The sequence below is a fragment of the Corythoichthys intestinalis genome, chromosome 9 (assembly GCF_030265065.1).
Source record: "Corythoichthys intestinalis isolate RoL2023-P3 chromosome 9, ASM3026506v1, whole genome shotgun sequence".
Classification (NCBI taxonomy): domain Eukaryota; kingdom Metazoa; phylum Chordata; class Actinopteri; order Syngnathiformes; family Syngnathidae; genus Corythoichthys; species Corythoichthys intestinalis.
Window position 1 is genome coordinate 48263506 of NC_080403.1, and position 19034 is coordinate 48282539.

A 19034-nucleotide genomic window follows, 5' to 3' on the forward strand; every position below is an offset into this window, starting at 1 on the left:
GCGAAGCATCTAGAAGGATTTGCTGACTGTGTTCTTAAGTGCTCAGTTTACGTACTAAGTTAATCACATGATGATAATAATAATAATATATAAATAAAACCTCCCGAACACCCCCCCCCCTCCCAAAAAGAATTTCTCCTCGGAACTACGCAATTCACGTAGGTCGCCCTTTTTGACTTCAAAACGGCGAATTTCGCCGAAAGGTGAGAGATTTTCATGCCTGCATGGAGATGCAAAACACGCTTGACTGTGGACACTGACACCCGTGTTCCAGCAGCTTCTAATTCTTGGCAGATCTGCTTTTTGGTGATTCTCGGTTGAATCTTCACCCTCCTGACCAATTTTCTCTCAGCAGCAGGTGATAGCTTGCGTTTTCTTCCTGATCGTGGCAGTGACAAAACAGTGCCATGCACTTTATACTTACAAAGAATTGTTTGCATTGTTGCTCTTAGGACCTGCAGCTACTTTGAAATGGCTCCAAGTGACTTTCCTGACTTGTTCAAGTCAATGATTCGCTTTTTCAGATCCATGCTGAGCTCCTTTGACTTTCCCATTGTAGCGTTTGTGGGCGTTTGCATCCAATGAGCCTTATTTAAATGGCCTCAGAGAAGTCAGAAATGCTCATTCGTGTTGCTGTATGTATATTTTTGACCCAGCAGATTTGATCACTTTTTCTGTTAACCCATAAAAGAAGTCATAAAAGAACCAAACTTCATGAATGTTTTTTGTGACAAAGAAGTATCTGTTCCAATCACTCTATCGGAGAAAAATCAGAGTTGTAGTAATAACTGGAAACTCAAGAGAGCCATGACATTATGTTCTTCACAAGTGTATGTAAACTTTTGACCACAACTGTATGCACGAATAAAAATTACCAATGACCTATGCAATCAATAGTGTTGGCTGTTAAGTTATTAAAACTTACCATTGCATGTCAATAACTCTAGTATGAACAGCAACATTTAACAGGCTGCAGAGCGAAGTGATATTTTTTTCACTGGTGTATTTACGTAGTAGCCAGCAGCAAGTATCCAGTTTGTATTGTTCCTCGTTCTCCATAGCGAATTTGTGGAAACTCATTTGCCCGTATCTTCCGTCTGTTTCCACAGCCTCTTAATGCACATTTCACTATGTTGCCGTTCTTCAGTCAAGACTCCGAAGACTGATGCTGCATGCTAGGAAGGAGGAAAATCTGGGTTTTCTAACCTCGGACCATGAAAATTATCATTGGAAGATGGAACGCCACTTGAACTAGGAGGCCCTAGTCGCGAAGTCAGGAAAAAAGTTCCCTGACTACAGGAGTTGCTTCAATCAGACGTCACTCAACAAAATGTGCTGCCCGTTGAAAAGTAGAGTGGTCTAATAACCTTAGCCCTCATTTTTCCTCCACTATTTGATCGCTACGAGAAGCCAGGTTTCTGGACGTCAACATGTCTTTGATGACCAAAATAAAAAACGCTTGGAACACTTTCAAGTCACAACAGGCACCATTCGAGTGTGATAAGTCCGACTTCCTGCCTTCCTCAAATCCAAAATGAGCACGAGTAGCCAAAGCACTGCTCTCTATTGTGGTCGCGTTATGCATCTAAAAAAATATATAGTCCCACAGAAATAAATGAATTACAGCAGTTTGGTTTGACATTGTTTTGGCTACATGGGTATTTTGAACAAAGATCTGAATTTTCAAGGTATTTGACCATGTTAGATATGTTAATATCGTTTTTTTTTTAATTGGCGTGCTAGGAAAGGACCATTGACTCACACTAGCTTAGCCACTCCGGAGCCCTGAAATTAGTAAAAAACTAACAAACTGCACGGAATTTGTCTAAATCAACTCCGACTAATTAAAGCCCCGCTAACTCAAAGATTAAGCCTTATGTCAAAAATTCTGATCTTCCGCTTTTATCTTTCAAATTATACAGATACGACACTGGCTGGATCAACGAGGTAGCCTGCAGGGCCCATGAGATTCCCTTGCAGGACTGGTCATCACCTTCGGTGCCTGAGCAGCGTTCATCATCAATTTTGTAGAACTTGCAGTTAGGTACAAGTGTTTTTTTTTTTTTTTTGTCTTAAAGCATATCTACTCGGCTGACATGGCTCCTACCCAGAAGACACAGCAGCTTGAGGAGGTCAAGTGGTATTTGTGCCAGAGTATCGGGCATCAGATTGGCACTATTATCAGTAAATCCCGAGCAATGTGATATTTGGTTTTAAAGGGTTTCTCCCTGAGGTCACCTAAAAGTGCCTCCTTGAGGTGTTCACTCAAGATTTCTTTGAGCAGAAGGTGTTTCCCTGTCATGAATTTGTTGACACTTTTTAAAAAAAACATCAATTAAAAAGCTGCCTGGCCAACCAGGCTTGAATATATGGCCTCAAAATGAAGCTGAGTATTTTTTTCCACTAATGGTTTTTCTTTTTTTTTTTTAGGTTACTAATACAGTACAAATAATGTCGTTTGGTTATAGCCCAGAGAAGCAGTTAGCCTGAAAAGTTGTTCTCTGCCCATTGATGTAGGTCCTCTTTGACATTCAGGGCTCTTTACAAACAAGTTTTGAAATGAATCCTCAAATCTCTGTGTCTTCTTTGCCAACCCTGGCGGCTTCTCTAGGTCTTAGCACTCCGTGTATTCCACTTCTTTTTTTAAATTTGCAAAACCATCCCTTACTAGCCTTGAATTCATCAGCACTTCCTCCAGGGTTGTCTCGGGTAAGAGCATTATGCAGCTCCCTTGCCTTGTCGCAAATTAGGGTCTCTGACACAGTGTCGCCCCGCAACTGTTTATGGGTAATCCACTCAAGCAGAACTTTCTCCACCTCTTCAACTTTATCCGTTCGTCTGCTGCTAAGTGTTTTGACTCCTTTTGCCACATCAGCAGCTTTGATGGCTTCTTTTCTCTTCAATATAGTTGATATTGTTGACTTTGCCATATTGTACTGAACAGCCAAGTCAGAAACACGTGTACCCATCTCCCACTTGGCAATAAGTTCCTTTTTCAATGCTATGGTGGTCATCACGTTTTTCCTCTTCGGCTTGTCTTCTCGGATACGTCTCTGTGGTTGACATTTGGGTGAAGAATAACAGAGAAAAAGAGTAAATTAGAAATCTGTTGAACAGTTTCACTTTAGTGTAGTGCTGGAGTATATTCAGAGGTGAGTAGTAACGCGTTATATTTATATCTGTTGAGAAGAATATACTTCTATGAGTATTTTTACCATGCCATACTTTTTACTTTTACTTGAGTAGATTTGAGAAGAAGAAATGCTACTCTTACCTCTTAATTGGGCTACACTAGAGTCGTTATATTTTTGTCTCTCTTTATTATAAATATTAAATTTAACTATATTTTTGTCAGCGATGTCCACAGTGGCTCTACCATTTTCTCCTTCATACCAATCAGACGTACCTAGACATGTGCCAAATATCGGTTTCAAGGTATACCGTGGTATGAAAACATCACGGTTTCAAAACCGCAAAAACTTTCTGTCATACCGTCCCTAAGGTATTAGCTATTTTTTTATTTCCCAAAAATTCAGGGAGAAATCCCTCGCTTGCAGCTTCAAGGCTCAACCCTCCCCCACCGGTTGTTGCTTAGTGTCAGTGTGACAGCTGTGCTACATGACGGCTGGAGGAAATGACCCCCCCCCCCCCATCAAAGAACACGAAATCGCTGGTATGGGAATACTTTGGCTACAGAAAAGTTACAGACGGCTTAGATGCCCCCTGCAACAGCGGAGTGGAAGGAGGAGGGGCCGAACAGCAGAGTGGAGGGAGGAGGGGCCGTTCTCAAACTGAAACCAAGCAAGCAACACGTTGAAGGAAGCGAGGGAAGACTGTCTCCAAAAGTAGTTTTGGAAGTATTTTGGCTATCAACAAGATGATAAGGAACAAAAAACAGCCCTGTTGACAGTGCTTCGCCGTGGTTGCCCTAACAAGAAGTAACACGTCGAACATGTTGGACCATTTGAAACGCAAGTATCTATGCATTCCTGCTACGAGCTTCCCATCAGAGAGGCGTTTCAATACAAGTGGGAACATTGCTAAGTGCCAACATTCTTGTCTCAAGCCTGCAATGGTGGATAAACTGGTAGTCTTGGCCAAAAACCTATGATACCCAGTTGAGAATTGCTGAGCAAAGAAGGTGGCCGATATGCAGACAAATACATAACACAGCTGCACGAAAGTCTTTTCTTCTTTTTATTTCTGTGACAGCTATCAGGAAGGCAGGAAATTTGAGAGTTAAAATGGTTCAGTTATTCATCACAGTTATTTGCAGTTATTCAGTTCAGTTGAGTTTTTTTCTTTTATATTTACATTTATTGTAAATTGTATTTTTCAAATAACTATATATAGTACAGCTGCACATAGTTTTAATAAAATATTTGTGTTTAAAGATTTTTACAACTTTGTTGTTGTTTTGCAGTTTTATATTTGTTATATTTTGTGTAAACAACTCAGGGGACTAATGCACTTGCACTTTTGTTTATTTGATTTAATGTTTAAGTTCAAATATGTTGACAACTTTTTTGTTGTTTTACTGAGGTTTTTATTATTGTAATAGTTTGTGAACAACTCTTTTATTTGCCATAATTAATATTTTTGTTCAAATATGCTTACAACTTTGTCGTTATTTTACAGAAGTTTTTATTTATTGTAATATTTTGTCAATAACTCAGAGGACTTATGCACCTCCTCTTTTATTTGTCATTTAATGTATTTGCTGCTGTTGAAGTATAAAATACAGTGTTCAATAAATGGTAAATAGTGTTATACTTGTATAGCGCTTTCCCACCTTTCAAGGTGATCTGTTTTGTGCAGACATGGCTTCCTGGATCCCTTCATACAGCAATCTTCATCATTCACAAATGAAACGGTATTATATGAATACACTGTGGTCATGGTGTGTCATCCAAAGTATTTCCAAACAGCTATTCAAGTCATTTAGTGAAAATCTCTTTAAAAAAAAAAGATATATATTTATATCGCAATATAATATCGCAAACCCCTAAAAAATCGCAACAATATTTTTTTCCAATATCGTTCAAGCCTACTGTCCACACTTTGTTTAAGGTGCGTTTAAGGGCCCCCCTGCTTCTGCAAGGTACGCCTGCGCATGCGTAAAAAGGAGAAGCCTCATGTGTTACGTCATCGCCTGCGCGGTTTACCTCTGAACCAGAAACTCATTCCTCGCCCGCGACAAATTTCGAAATTACTACAACTTCTAGATTGTCATTATTTTGTGATCACTGTTTTTTCCGTGATCACAATCGAATGCATCATGCAGGAGCGAGCGTGGAGGGGAGAGCACGCTCGGCTTTTACAGGGAGGAGCCAAGTTGTTATTAAAATAAATCTTTATAAAACAACGAAAGCCTGACATCATTACTTGGGATGTTACAATCAATGCTCAGTTGCGCTTTGCCTGGTACACCAGACTCACCGCTGTTCCAGCTATTGAGTCTGGCCACCATTCACGCGGATACAATTTCCAGGGCGGAGCAAGCCACAGCAAACAGACAGCGGCGTGGACCAATCAGCGACGGGCAGACGTGACGTTAGTAAAATGACGAGGGAAGGACGAGGGACTTGCGCGCAGAAGTAAACATACGAAGAGAGCGGAGTTTATTCAACATGGCTAGCGCGAGACCGACTGTTGTCAATGACTCGTGTCAATGTGTTTTTGGTAATTTAAAACGGAGTTTACCGTGGATTGGAACATATTCTCGGCTCTGCCGTTCACCATCTGTGTTGTTGTGGAGACGACTTTCGACGCGCAAGAGTGACGTTGCTCGTTAAGAACACGTCACACAAATAAACGAATCTGATTTGTCGATTGATTTTGTACCTGCTCGAGAGGCCGTTAATGGGCTGGTTCCCAGACTATACTCTCAGTGTTTGAAAAATACAGGGAGAATAGTCTGGCAGAGCCAGGCAAAGTTGCGCTCTCACCACTTGGAAAATAACAAATAGAAGCATATGTTGTGGCGCTGGGTATATTTCCTGGAAGCCACGACCAGGCTTTTTGTGCATAAAAGTGGCGATCCTGGAAGTGGCAACAGTTTTGACAAGCAGAAATGTCTTGGGGAAAAAAACTGATCGCACACCTCTTTGACTGGGGGTACCACACAGGTCACTTTTCGGGGTTTAAAATTTTCCTCTATGCATTTTTATATACAGTACTTATGTTCGGCCGGCTTTGAGTTGGGAGGGGCCAGCCCCGCAGCTGGCTGATGTGAGACAACTCGGGAAACGAGCTCTGTAAAAAACGCTCATCTTCTCCTCATCCGCGATGGGAGGACCCCAAATGGGCACTGAATTGAAGCATATTATTAAGACGTAGTTTGAAGGTTCAATAAAAATGTGTGGAAAAGAAAAGAGCAGGAATGCCACGTCGTGATCGTCCGCCTCCATTTTTTACATGCTGTCATGCCGTACTAAAAACAGCGACGGCATGACGTCCCTTCCTGAATACCCGAATGTTGTACGGAGACAGCAGTCCATACTAGGCGGCGCGTAACATTACCCGCCTACGTTATCCGTCTAACAACTAATCCGGATAATAGGAATACTAGTATGGCTGACATGCCGTATAGTCCAATTAATTACACGTTTAAGGCCATTATCCGTCCTAGTGTAGACGTAGCCTTAGTGTGTCTAGCCATAGACTTTATAATTTACTTGACTAGACACATATGGCATTCACTGCGTCACGCCTTCCCGTAGGGGGCTGGACCAAACTTCGCTTCATATAGTAATAGTCGGTCGCACTCAGCCCATGCCGGATTTAACCCGGACTTTTGAAAAAGTACGAAAGCTTTTCCGCATACAAACAGGATGGATTGTCTCAGGAGTGATTTGTTGGAGGATTCAAGGTAAATATTATATTTTTCGTACCATGCATGCATTTTGAAACATTGTGGGAAAAAAAAAGATCAAAGGGAGAAATTAGCCGCCAGAGCATTGGCATTATACCTCGCAATATTTAAGTAAAATAACTGCCAACTGACCGTTTTTTTGTTTTAGACCAAGAATCCACTGTTTTACGCCCATATCTATAAAGAATTCAGTGATTTACGCATTTATTCACAAGAATTTTCAATGGAAAAAGCTCTCCGTGTACACGACAGGGGCTAATTTTCCCAACTGACTAGCCTGATAGTTCGCAAAATTTACGCAAAATAAATGCTACCTGCAGGTTTTTTTGCTTTTAACTAAGAATCGAGACTGTTTTACGTCCGTATCTATAAAGTATTCAGTGATTAAAGCATTTATTGACAAGAATTTTTAACTGAAAAAGCTCTTTTTGTACAAATCGCAGGGGCTAATTTTCCTAACTGACTAGCCTCATAGTTCGCAATATTATATATTATGAAGTCTAAGGTCTAGCGGTGGTAAAGCACGCTGTTTTTTTCTCTCTCTGGAAACTGTTGTGAAAGAGAGTGTTTAATGAAAACAGGATACGAGTCATACGCACGTGCATTTTATGGAAAATAATTAAATTATTTTTGTTCTGATCGTAATAATGTTGAGCTGAAGCTATGTGTTGAGGGTCCTGTTCCATGGAAAAAAAGATTTTTTTTTAACCCATATATCTCAACTCAGATATCTCAAAGTAACCCATTTTAGAGCTGTGATTGCAATACCGTGAAACCGTGATATTTTGGCTTAAGGTTATCATTCCGACAGAATCTCATACCGGCACATGCCTAGACGTAACAATAGTCACATGACTATGATTACACCGACGTGTTACTGAAATTAACCAAATTCTAAAAAAGAATGAAAAACAAGTGTACCTTTCTGTATGAAAATTGAAAATATTCAGGTCGATCTTTGATCGGGATTTCTTCACGCCTGCTCGCTTGAGGGAACTCCGTGTCTGCACCGAAGTTAACAAACGTGACAGCCTGACGAGAGACCGCAATGTCAGGCCTTCCAACGCGTCTCTTTTTGGATTCCCTTTCAAGACAATCCAATAGAATGCCGTTTTCCATCCCACTTTCCGGTTCTGGTTCCAGTCTTCTCGTAAAATCCATTTCTTGTTCGTTGACCATCCGTTCTGATACTTTGTTCGCATAGGACACCGGTATTTCAGTTTGCTCCTCTTTAGGTATATGAGCCAATTGCTCTGATATGTCTACTTGCTCCTCCTCCGGTATATTGACCATTGGCTTCAACAGCTTCATATCCTCCATTTTCTGGACTTCAGTACACTGCTGTAATTCAGTCTTTGCAGGAGTGTTCAACCCAGGTGCTTTTTCTCTGACAGCCATAGATGGTCTTATGAGTCGACCGTGATCTATTGAGGGACAGAAAACATTGCTTTTTACTCACTTGTGGACTAAACACTATCTAAACACCATCATAACGACTTATCTTCATTTAAAACCTAAATTCTTATTTTTAAACCTGGCCATTGTGATTTAAAATACATGAACATTGTGGGACTATTTCTATTTTTTCCCAGTTTTTTACAGGCGCTGTTCAGCTGCTGGACAACCAGAATGACAGCTCTGAACACCTTTTAATGCTGAAACTGTTTTACCGTGCCACAAGAGTTCAAAAATACCCCCTTTATTGTTTTTTATATAGTGGTGTGTGGTTGTTTCCCCCTAAAGAATGCAGCATGAGAAAAAAAAGGGTTCAGGAACAAGCAAAAAGAATGAGCATGGGGAATAAGAATACAGAAACATGATTGAAAACACAGGACACTACAGTCCCTGACAAAAGTCTTGTCGCTTATCCATTTTGTAGAAACAATTGCTAATAACCTGACTAGGGCTGCAGCTATCGAATATTTTAGTAATCGAGTAATCGACTGAAAATTCTATCGATTAATCGAGTAATCGGATAAAACAAATATATTTTTAGGTGAAAAGCAATTATAAATATACATGAGAAAACAAGACATTTCATCTAATCTTGATCCATTTTCAGTCAATCAATGTCTTTATTTTCGATGTATATTGTTGAAAACAACCAACAATTGCATCTCAGATGTAACTAGAATTAAAAAGACTAATTCACTGCTTTCACTCAAAAAACTTTTAGATCTTATTAAAAAATATATATCTTACCTAAAAATGCCGTTACGCTTGATAACACACATCACTTAAAAGTTTCAATTGAATTTCTATTTGTGTCAATCCATTTAAAAGTTCTAGTTAATTTTTAAGTTAGTCTAAACTGTAAGTCCTGATAGGATTTTGAGTTTTTGCAGTGTTCAAAATAAATGCATGATACAGGCTGTATTGGAGCACATTAGGGACCAGTGCTACTTGGTGTTTTATCCAAAGATGACTACTGTGCTAAAATTGATAGTTAGCCTTATTGAGTTTTTATTTTACACCCTCATCACTCTACAACGCTATGTTATGTTAAAGCCTGTATGTAAGACACGTTAGCCACGCATCGACAGTGGTCATAATTAATAGAAACCGAGCCCTCCGCAGGGCTAACGTTACGTGAGCTTGTGACAGTAACGTTAATTTTTTTTATTAGCGCTCAGCGCTCTTTATTAGCGCTCTACTGCTTTAAGATGGCGGCGGTTTACTAACGCTGCCCAGACGCGGCCGAGTCTGTCATTTGGCATCTAGTTCAACATACATCTCTATGAGATGCATCAGACGCTACCTGCTACCAACTAGCATCGTGCGGGCAAGTATTTAGCAACGTCGGCGTCGTGTGTAGCGGCTGTCTGCTGCAGTAAGTTTTGTTGTTGTTGTTTTTTTGTTTCGTCCTCTACGCACGTAACATCAGCGCATTGTCCCGCATTAAAAGTAGTCCCTGCTAAACGTGATGCTTAGAGCTGTCAAAATAAACGAATACTCGAGGTGAATAAAATTACTCGGATCAGTTTTTAAACTCGAGTTACTCGAGTTGCTCGAGTATTCGTTTCAGCTCTAAACCTGACTTTTAATTATTCAATTGGTTTCAGAAATGGCTCATATGAAAGCTAAGACCCTCCCAAATGATGTTGAATGTACAAAAATATATTTGTTTCACTGAAAAAAGATTTATCATTTAATGAATACTTAAAAATCAAATTTTGGCAAGACAAAAGTTTTGTCGCCTACAGCAAGTAGTGTGAAAATTGAACAAAAAATATACTTCAAATCCAAAAATATGTTACAAAACATAGGCGAATTAAGTAGTGGTGCCGTGAGATCCAAATTTAATATTTTGCATGACTTCCATGGGCTACGGCAAGGATTCGTACAATTTATTGATGAAGACATCAGGAACATCAAAGAAAGCAGTCTTGCATGCCTCCCAGAATTCATTAACATTCTTGGGTTTCGTCTTCCATGCTTCCTCTTTCATTATACCCCAGACATACTCAATGATGTTCATGTCTGGTGACTGGGCTGGCCGGTCCTGGAGGATCTTGATCTTCTTTGCCTTGAAGAACTTTGAGGTAGAGATTAAAGTATGCGATGGAGCACCTTCCTGCTGCAGAATTTGTCCCTTTTTATGGTTAGGAATGTAAGAGGCACCTAAGATTTGTTGATATTTCAGACTATTTATGTTGCCTTCCACCCTGCAGATCTCTCGCACACCCCCATACTGGATGTAACCCCAGACCATGATTTTGCCACCACAAAACTTCAGTTTTCTGAGAGAATCTCAGATCAATGCAGGCTCCAGTAGGTCTCCTGCAATATTTACGGCGACTGTAGTGTAATTCAATGGAAGATTCATCTGGAAAAATCCACCTTTTGCCACTTTTCCAGCGTCCATCCTTTTGACAGGCTGTGGGCCTTGGGAAATGCCACACGGTTTTTCAATTGTCTGCACCCTGAGAGATAAATAGTCTGAGATATCAACACATTGTATAAGTAATCGTCTGGCTCACAGGAACAGCAGGTTCGAATCCCGCTGGAGACCTTAATTCAATTGATATTGCTGTTCGTTTTGTGAAATATCTACAGTGCTGTCCTGCTCATCACTTTTCCGCTCGGGTTCAAATTGGAAGGGCAGAACCGACGACATGTTGATCTAGCTAATGAGTGACACTGCGGAAGTACTGCAGCGCTGGCCAATGACGTCACCGCATTGCGTCGTCAACAACCATGGCGACCTACTAATTTTTCAAATTTTATAAAATCGAAAAAATTAAGAGGTGTTTGAATAACAAATTATTATAACTCATACTATCATTTATCTTTTAAGAACTAGAAGTCTTTATGTCCGTCGTTCCCTTTAAGAGCACAATTAAGTCAGGTAAATCCTGAAGACCAAGATAGCAAGTACCCTCCACTCCGACTCTTTTCATTCACCGTTTACCTCTATATCGGGAACAACAAATACCATAAATGCAATGCAAATTATTCAATCGATGGATGCTTTTGGGACCAAATAACTTAAAATCCACTGTTTTATATAGGTGTGTGTGTGTGTGTGTGTGTGTGTGTGTGTGTGTGTATTTAAAATAAACAATTTTTCTTAATTCTTTTTGCTTCAAGATGCACAAATTCACACAACACAGAATGACATTTTTCATAAATCAGCACATAATTGCTACAAACGAAGTTCAAGTTGAAGCAGTGCACTTTAAATCTAAGTTATTACTTTTATGACTGTATTACAAACCAATCTTGGATGATTTCATCTGTGCGTTTATCACATTGTTCAGCAGGGATCGCAGACGGTCGTTTTCCTCTTGGTATCCTTTTACAACATGCGCCACTTCTTGAAATATCTCCATGGCGACGCTGGTAAAGCGTTCGGTTATTCGGCTCTGAAAAGCGTGCAGGAGACCTGCGGTCGACATGTCGGAACCGTACAATAAAATAATGCAACTATCACATTTCTCTTTCTTTCTTTTCCTTTTTTTACGTTTACAGAGAGCAGCGTCGACGAAAACACATTAGAGGGAAAAATATCCATATAACCCGGAAAAGGGAAATCCTTGCGTTTCCGGTTGGTTTCAGCTGTCTAAAATGAAACTAGAAAATTACAGTTTACTTTAATTTTATGAGTTAGCTTTTATTCTTGATATTTTATTTATTGTGCACACACGTGTGTTGTTTAAAAAGATCTGCTTAAATTTCTAAACGTGAGCTAATAGACGTATATGATACATCAATTTACGCTGTTACGTACGTCGAGAACGTCGCCATGTTGGATGTGGAAGTGTCGCGACGTTGAAGCGTCATGTTTTTTTTCCTTGATGATGTACCACTTGTTTAAAAGTCAAATCCTGATATAATTGGATGACAAATGAATATTTACTTTTAATTATTATTTGTTATCACAACATATTATGAACAAATTTGTGGGTTCATACACAGAACAACTACCGAATAACGATTCATCTCCAGGGATTGTGATATTGATTGAAATCAAGGAATATGAAATGCGTTCATCAAAAGCAGTGTGACTTCAAATACAGATGGAAGCTTACTTTTTTTTTTTTCCTTTTTCAATGTAGTCTCCCAGCACCAAAATGCCAAAAAATGTCTCGCTTTGTCAGTGTTACATCATTAAACCAGCGAGCACTGTTAACATCATATAAGGTGGCATACCAACTTGTTCAATGCAAAATAACCCCACACTATAGCAAAGTAGCTGATACTGCCTGCCGCAAAGATAAAAAAACTGTCCCTCTGTCCAATCATACTGTCGTTTTTGTTCTATTATTTATTTATTTTTTTTTCCGGCCAATTTTTTTGGCATATTACCCTCATGAGTTAATTTTGCTAATCAATTTGAATGTATTATTATTTATTGATTGCAAAATGCCAAATTCAGTAAATGCTAATAACTCCCTGATGCAAGATGCAGTCTTTTTCATATCTGGCATGCATGAGAGGTATCCCAGCCTGAACACGACTGCATTGAAATATTACCCATTAGGCCTGGTGCCCCCTAGTGGGATAAGGAAACGCCCTTTTTTAAGAGACAGGCTCCTCCTCCAAGGGAAAAAAATCGATTGACCTCAAGCCTGCATCAGGGGAGCCTTAAAGTGCCTGTGACACGAAAAAGCATGTTTATTTCATAATTCACACAGTATTTTATGCTCCCGAATGAAAAGGACCGCTTGGGTGTGTGGAAGCGATCGCTATATTTATTTTGTTATTTGAATCCCACGCCATGAAAATGAGTGACTTCCGGCAACAGTCTCGAGTTGAGGAAGAGGGTGCTGTGACGTGTACGGAGGAAGGAGTCCTCTTCACTATACAGCCGTACTGTTGTATGAGAAGGACTAAGGATTCAGCTGATTTTGCGGATTAATACGTTTATTTTTCGCATCACGCCAGCCAAACGGCTGCGGAAAAATCTTGCTGTACGAGGGAGAAGCGTGTGCGCCTTTTTGGGGTTTCAAAAGGTTCCCATTTACCGGTGGATATTTGCCAAAACAAGCCCTACTACTGTGGGACCATGGGACTTACAAGGAAGTGAGTAAACATCGTGTTTTGTATTATGTCAAATACTGTGATCATTTTAATATGTAGGTGGCTTGCATTTCATGGCTGACTTGCATTTTATGGCTGACTTGCTCCTTGTCCTTCTCAAGCCATTTATTTAGCTATTGGGGAAAAATACTTGGATACAAAGAATATCCTGTAAAAATATTGGAGTAGAGAGACTGAAACAATGACATTTTGCAGCTCTCTTCGTCGCGTTTTCCTCGTTGTGAATAATTCCCCCTCGATGGGCTGCATACTAAATAAGATGAAATCATGACTCCGCTGACGTCACCCACCTGTTTGGGACGCTAGAGCCCTATAATGGTAGGCGTGGCTAACAGCAGATTGTATATAGTCGAATCGTCTCAAAATATGATTCTAATTACCATAATAATTCTATTTAAGACTTTTCTCCTGCCGTATGCACTTTAAGACATGTGTTCAGGTGCCTGATGAAAAATATTGAGGTTTCGTTGAAGCATTGAAGCACAGGAACGTGAAAATGACCGTGGCCATTTTGTCTCGCCACAAATTTTGAACAGTCATAACTTTGCAGATATACAACCTATCTGCACTAAACGTCTCGTGCTTGGTGACAGTCATACCTTGAAGGGTCCTGTAGGGGTCATTTGCATCAACTCTGCAGCGCCAACTAGTGGCAACAGAAAGTCACACATTTTACCTATACATGTCCAGTTCTTTTCAGGTTGGTTATTGTAGTTACAAGACCTTTTGTAATACTACATTTTAAGGTCCATGTCCATACGTCTCTGTCTGTTGCCGTGACGACCCTTTGTCCGCCATTAAAAGAAAGTAGATTTCTTCAGGGACTTAAGGGGCTTATAAAGCGGCAAAATTTGGCACACTTGATCGAATTGGCCCAATTAGAAAATTAATTTTGACTTTGAATACGGGCGTGGCTGCACAGCTCAGAAGCTCCTCCTTTTTCGTAGGACCCTCTTCAATAGGGGTTTTTTCTCCTAGGTGTGTGAATGTATTTTCTAATCCCAAAAAAGAGGTGAGTTTCGAGCATGTTAGGTTCCCCCTGAGATGAGGAGAGGGGGACAATCTGATACTACCCTATCCTGCGTCCCGTCCGAATTCCATGATGAGTTGCGCCAAACTGCGAGGGCCTGTTCAGTCCTGCTTGCAAGCCTAATTAAATTTTATTTTTAAGTCTCAAATGGTTAAAAACATGTACCTTGAGTTTATTTTTAGTTTGGATGTGACTTGTTGGGGTTTGGGGTAAAATGATGCATTTTCAATCTTTTCTTTTACGGACAAAAAAAAGTGAATAAAGTTATACTGTATTGTAACTTGATCTATATTACTCTTTCTTTTTCTGATAACTGAAGGTCTTCAGACAGGGGTATAGGGGTGAAAAGTGATATTGATTCTAAGGGCCCATGCCCTGATGGGGCCCACAAAGAAAATTAGAACATTAGGTAATCGTTTGCAAATTTAAATATTAATCATTATAATTTTTATAGGAATAAAACAAAAGGTTTCTTTTTCTTGTTTTGTTTTTGGCAAGAAGTAAACACCCAGAGAACATATGTATTGACAGCTCACCCCCCCAACCCCCACCCAACCCCCGTATTTTCATTAAATGGTTTGGTCCGCCCTTCCTTCGATCAGACTGGGAGCAGCGGTGCACATTTACACTAGTCAAAGACTCGGGAGTGCGTGGTACTGCAGAAATGTTTTCAAAACAAAAATCGGTTACCAAAAGAGGAAAGAAAAGAAAGCAAAACAGGAGAGGGGTAGAAAAAGCCAACAGGATGTGACAAAGTACTTCACAAAGGAAGGTTGGTGTCTTGTGTCAGTGTAGCGCTGAAAATTAACCTGTTATCTTAGCCCACTCCAGCCCCATCTGGAACTTCGCGATGTCTATTACAAAGCTCTGAAGCGAAGACATTCACCTATTCAAAAACATGAATTCCAAATAATGACGGCATTTTTTAGTGTCCTACAGATGTTGAAAGTTAGTGTGAAAATGTTCTTTTTTTAAAATCGGCTTGAATCCAGTTTGTCAAGAATTTATTGAATTTAGTTTTTCATCAATTGAATTTAGTTTGTTAACAAGGGACCTAGCTTCGGAGCTGTAGCCTATCGTGGAGATCGTGAGATTCCAGATGGGGCTAAGCCTACTCCATAATGAAATTATGTAATTGTTTGCTAGCTAGTGTTTGCTCCACTTTTAGCTTACATTTAATTAGTACAGCAGGCAAACTCTTAGCAAGCGCTTCATACTAAAACAGTTGTATACTGCATACTCTACCAGAGGTATCCAAACTTTTTCCAAAGGGGGCCAGATATGGTGTGGTAAAAATGTGGGGGGCCGACCTTGGCTGACGTCCTTTACGTAGAACAGGGGTGTCCAAACTTTTTCCAAAGGGGGCCAGATATGGTGTGGTAAAAATGTGGGGGACCGACCTTGGCTGACGTCCTTTACGTAGAACAATATATTTAAGCAAATTTTAGCAAGCCATTCTGTGTGTGTTACATTTGCTTTATTATTATTATTTTTTAATTAATTATTTCAACAATCTCGCAACCAGCCTTTGTGGCGTTCTCTTTCGACTCTCGGGCTCTTGCGAAATACAGCTGCTGTAAAATTAAACTAGCTTCAAGTTGCTTCAATTTCTCGCTGCGTATCTTCCCTGTAATCTTGTCGTACATGTCAGCGTGTCTTCTTTAGTAATATTGCCTCACATGGAACTCTTTAAAAACGGTGACTGTCTCTTTGCAAATGACGCAGACACAGTTGTTGCGTATTTTAGTGAAGAAATAGCCCAATCCAATTTCTACCTATCCTTGAAGCATCGGCCGTCACAGTCAACTTTCTTTTTTTTGTTGATTGTTGCCATTTTAGAAAATTGGGAGTAAAGGGTAACACGGGGTAATGTTGCTTAGAGTGCTGCTTCCTTTTAGTGGGTAAATGAGGAGCAGCATTTAGTGTGTAAGCTACTTCATATTCTGGTAGCAGTACTGCTGACCAATTTATTAAGTCTGTGTGCGGGCCAGACGTTATTGATTTTACAGTGCCCTCCATAATTATTGGATTTATAATAATTTTGTGTTTTTTAGCTTCTAATATTTTTTTTTCTAAATAATATGGGACCTTAATGGAAAAAAGAGAAAAATCCAACCTTCATTACAAGTTCATTTATTCAGTGGGGAAAAAATCCCACATAAAAAAAATATTTATTTGACATCAAATAATGTGTGTCACAATTATTAGCACCCCTGGTGTTAATACTTTGTACAACCCCCTTTGCCAACAAAACAGCACCTATATTCTCCTATAATGTTTCACAAGATGGGAAAAGACAGAAAGAGGGATCTTCAGCCATTCCTCTTTGCAGAATCTCTCTAAATCATCCAGAGACCTGGGTCCTCTCCTCTGTACTCTCCTCTTCAGCTCACCCCACAGGTTTTCAATGGGGTTGAGGTCTGGGAACTGAGATGGCCATGGAAAGAGCTTGATTGTATGTCTGGTGAACCATTTCTGTGTAGATTTGGCCATATGTTTAGGGTCATTGTCTTGCTGAAAGACCCAGTGACGACCCATCTTCAGCTTTTGGGCAGAGGGCAACAGATTTTGATTTAAAATGTCCTGGTATTTCAAAGCATTCATGATGCCATGCACCCTAACAAGGTTCCCAGGGCCTTTGGAAGCAAAACAGCCCCACAGCATCACTGACCCACCCCCACACTTCACAGTGGGTATGAGGTGCTGTCTACATGCTAACAAGCTGTTTGGGAGGCATGCACGGAGAAAACCTTTCCTCACTCACAATCATAAACGCAAACGTCTGGAGTAAAGATACACGATAATATCGGTCACCGATAATTATCGGCCGATAATGGCAATTATGACGTCACACAGATATTCCAGATAATAGAAAAATTCAACCGATAATGCAATCCGATAATGATATACTTGATTTAGTCTCCAAATGTGCGCAACCGAAGAATTCAGCACGCCGCCTCCTCAACCCCTCCCCTCTCTGAAGCCCCTGAGGGAGGAGGGGTTGAGGAGGCGGAGTTACACGACAAGAAGTAGGTGAATATTATGGCGGCTGTTACTAAAAAAACGACGCTCTCGCCATCTGCGAAACATGTACCATAGAAGTTCCACGAGGCAGAAAGAAAGCGTCCTCATTCAAAACCACTAACCCAGCAGCCATTTAAAACTGCAGAGTCGGGCTGTTTGGGAATGCAGCCCAAGGCGGGTGGTAAATTTGCATCTAAGGCTAAACACCGGCACGACTGGAGACCGATAGTTGGCAAGTAGCAGTCTTCCGACGGAGCCCGCCGCTCCGGCACTGTCAGGCCACCGCCACCTCGCCATGGGCGGGCCGAGCCTGGTTCCCCGGCCTCGGGACCTCCAGCGAACACCCCGGTTTCTCGAGCGTTCCCTCACGGCGTGCGAGCAGAGCCAGGACCCGAATACGCCGCGGCGAACCGGCCGGGGCGGGCGGATTATCCGGTACGAACGTAGCTGCTGCCGAGACGAGACACATTTTTTTTTTTTTACCTAAATGACCCGAGAACCAAAGCCCTGGATAAAAAAATAATGCAGTTTATACGACCACCATTCTTCATGAAAAAGTGATGTCCAGTAAGCAAGCTTATCATGACAGCACAGTGGTTAGATGATAATTTAAATATGGAGAAAACGAAGTCAGCCAGTCAATAATGCATGCAGTATGTAAAATGACGAGCGGTCAGATGACTTTGTAACGCTCCCTTTATTTTCGGCTTAACAAAACTCAGGCACAAAACAACACGCACACGGATGCGAGCTCCAAGTCCGTCCAAATAGTACTGCCGTGTAGCAGTTTAGCTGCTGTAAAGCAAATGTCGTGAAAGCCGCAAATGTAAACAAAGCGCTGCAGAATGGGTACATGACATCTCGCTCTTTTGAGTTAATCATTTTCACAGTGTGCAACAAAGCATATAACATTAGCAATCACTTTTCAAATTATTTAAATTATTTCCCTGTTCAATTACAGTCACAGTAGATAATCAAATTCTTAAATCAATATTCTGTAGCCACAAATATTATTCAAAATCTTTCCTTCTTCCAAGTTTTTTTTTTTTTTTTTTTTTTAGGATTAAGTATAATAATGTATTGCTTAAAACAAGGCTGTTAAGATTATTTTCAGCTAGCTATTTTTCTTCCAAGAAATCTGAGAGAAATACACTTGAAGCGATGGCAGATAATTTCACTTATTGCCGAAAAGATTTACACTTAAAACTGACTAGTTTTAAGGAGGTGTGTTTTGCAGTGTATTAATGTTATATATGTTAGGAATGGCTTACTTTTAAAGGCATTTTTGTGCAACTTAGGTATTTACTCTAAGTAATTGTTGCCAAAGGTTTACCATTACACAATGTCAGACAATCTGTCATTATTTAGATGTTTGAATTGACTTGTTCATATTTTATGTTGAAAAAAAGAGCAATAAATTATATTTTTGCACAGTAATATTTTCTTTTGTGTATACTTTAAAATTTCACATAAATCTTCTAATAGAATTATCGGCTTGACATTATCGGTTATCGGTTGGAATGAGGAGGAAATTATCGGTTATCGGTATCGGTTGAAAAATGT

The 19034-nt window shown here is 40.1% G+C and overlaps 1 protein-coding gene across 1 annotated transcript; it reads right to left on the reverse strand.

Moving 5' to 3' along the window:
- Positions 1-102: 102 nt before the first annotated feature.
- LOC130922221 (uncharacterized) lies at positions 103-11883 on the reverse strand. The gene is made up of 3 exons (XM_057846840.1): positions 11592-11883; positions 7796-8298; positions 103-3053 (listed from the first exon to the last, which is right to left on the reverse strand). The coding sequence occupies exons 1-3, from the start codon at positions 11770-11772 to the stop codon at positions 2568-2570; spliced, it is 1170 nt and encodes a 389-aa protein (XP_057702823.1). The 5' UTR covers positions 11773-11883; the 3' UTR covers positions 103-2567.
- Positions 11884-19034: the final 7151 nt, after the last annotated feature.

What these genes read in the sequence shown, in the direction of transcription:
- LOC130922221 (XM_057846840.1), bottom strand. Translation starts at nt 11,772, where the DNA reads ATGTCGACCGCAGGTCTCCTGCACGCTTTTCAGAGCCGAATAACCGAA. An exon ending in GATGAAATCATCCAAGATTG is followed by an intron (nt 8,299 to 11,591) that starts GTTTGTAATACA and finishes GTCCCTCAATAG; the next exon opens with ATCACGGTCGACTCATAAGA. An exon ending in TTCAATTTTCATACAGAAAG is followed by an intron (nt 3,054 to 7,795) that starts GTACACTTGTTT and finishes TGTCAACCACAG; the next exon opens with AGACGTATCCGAGAAGACAA.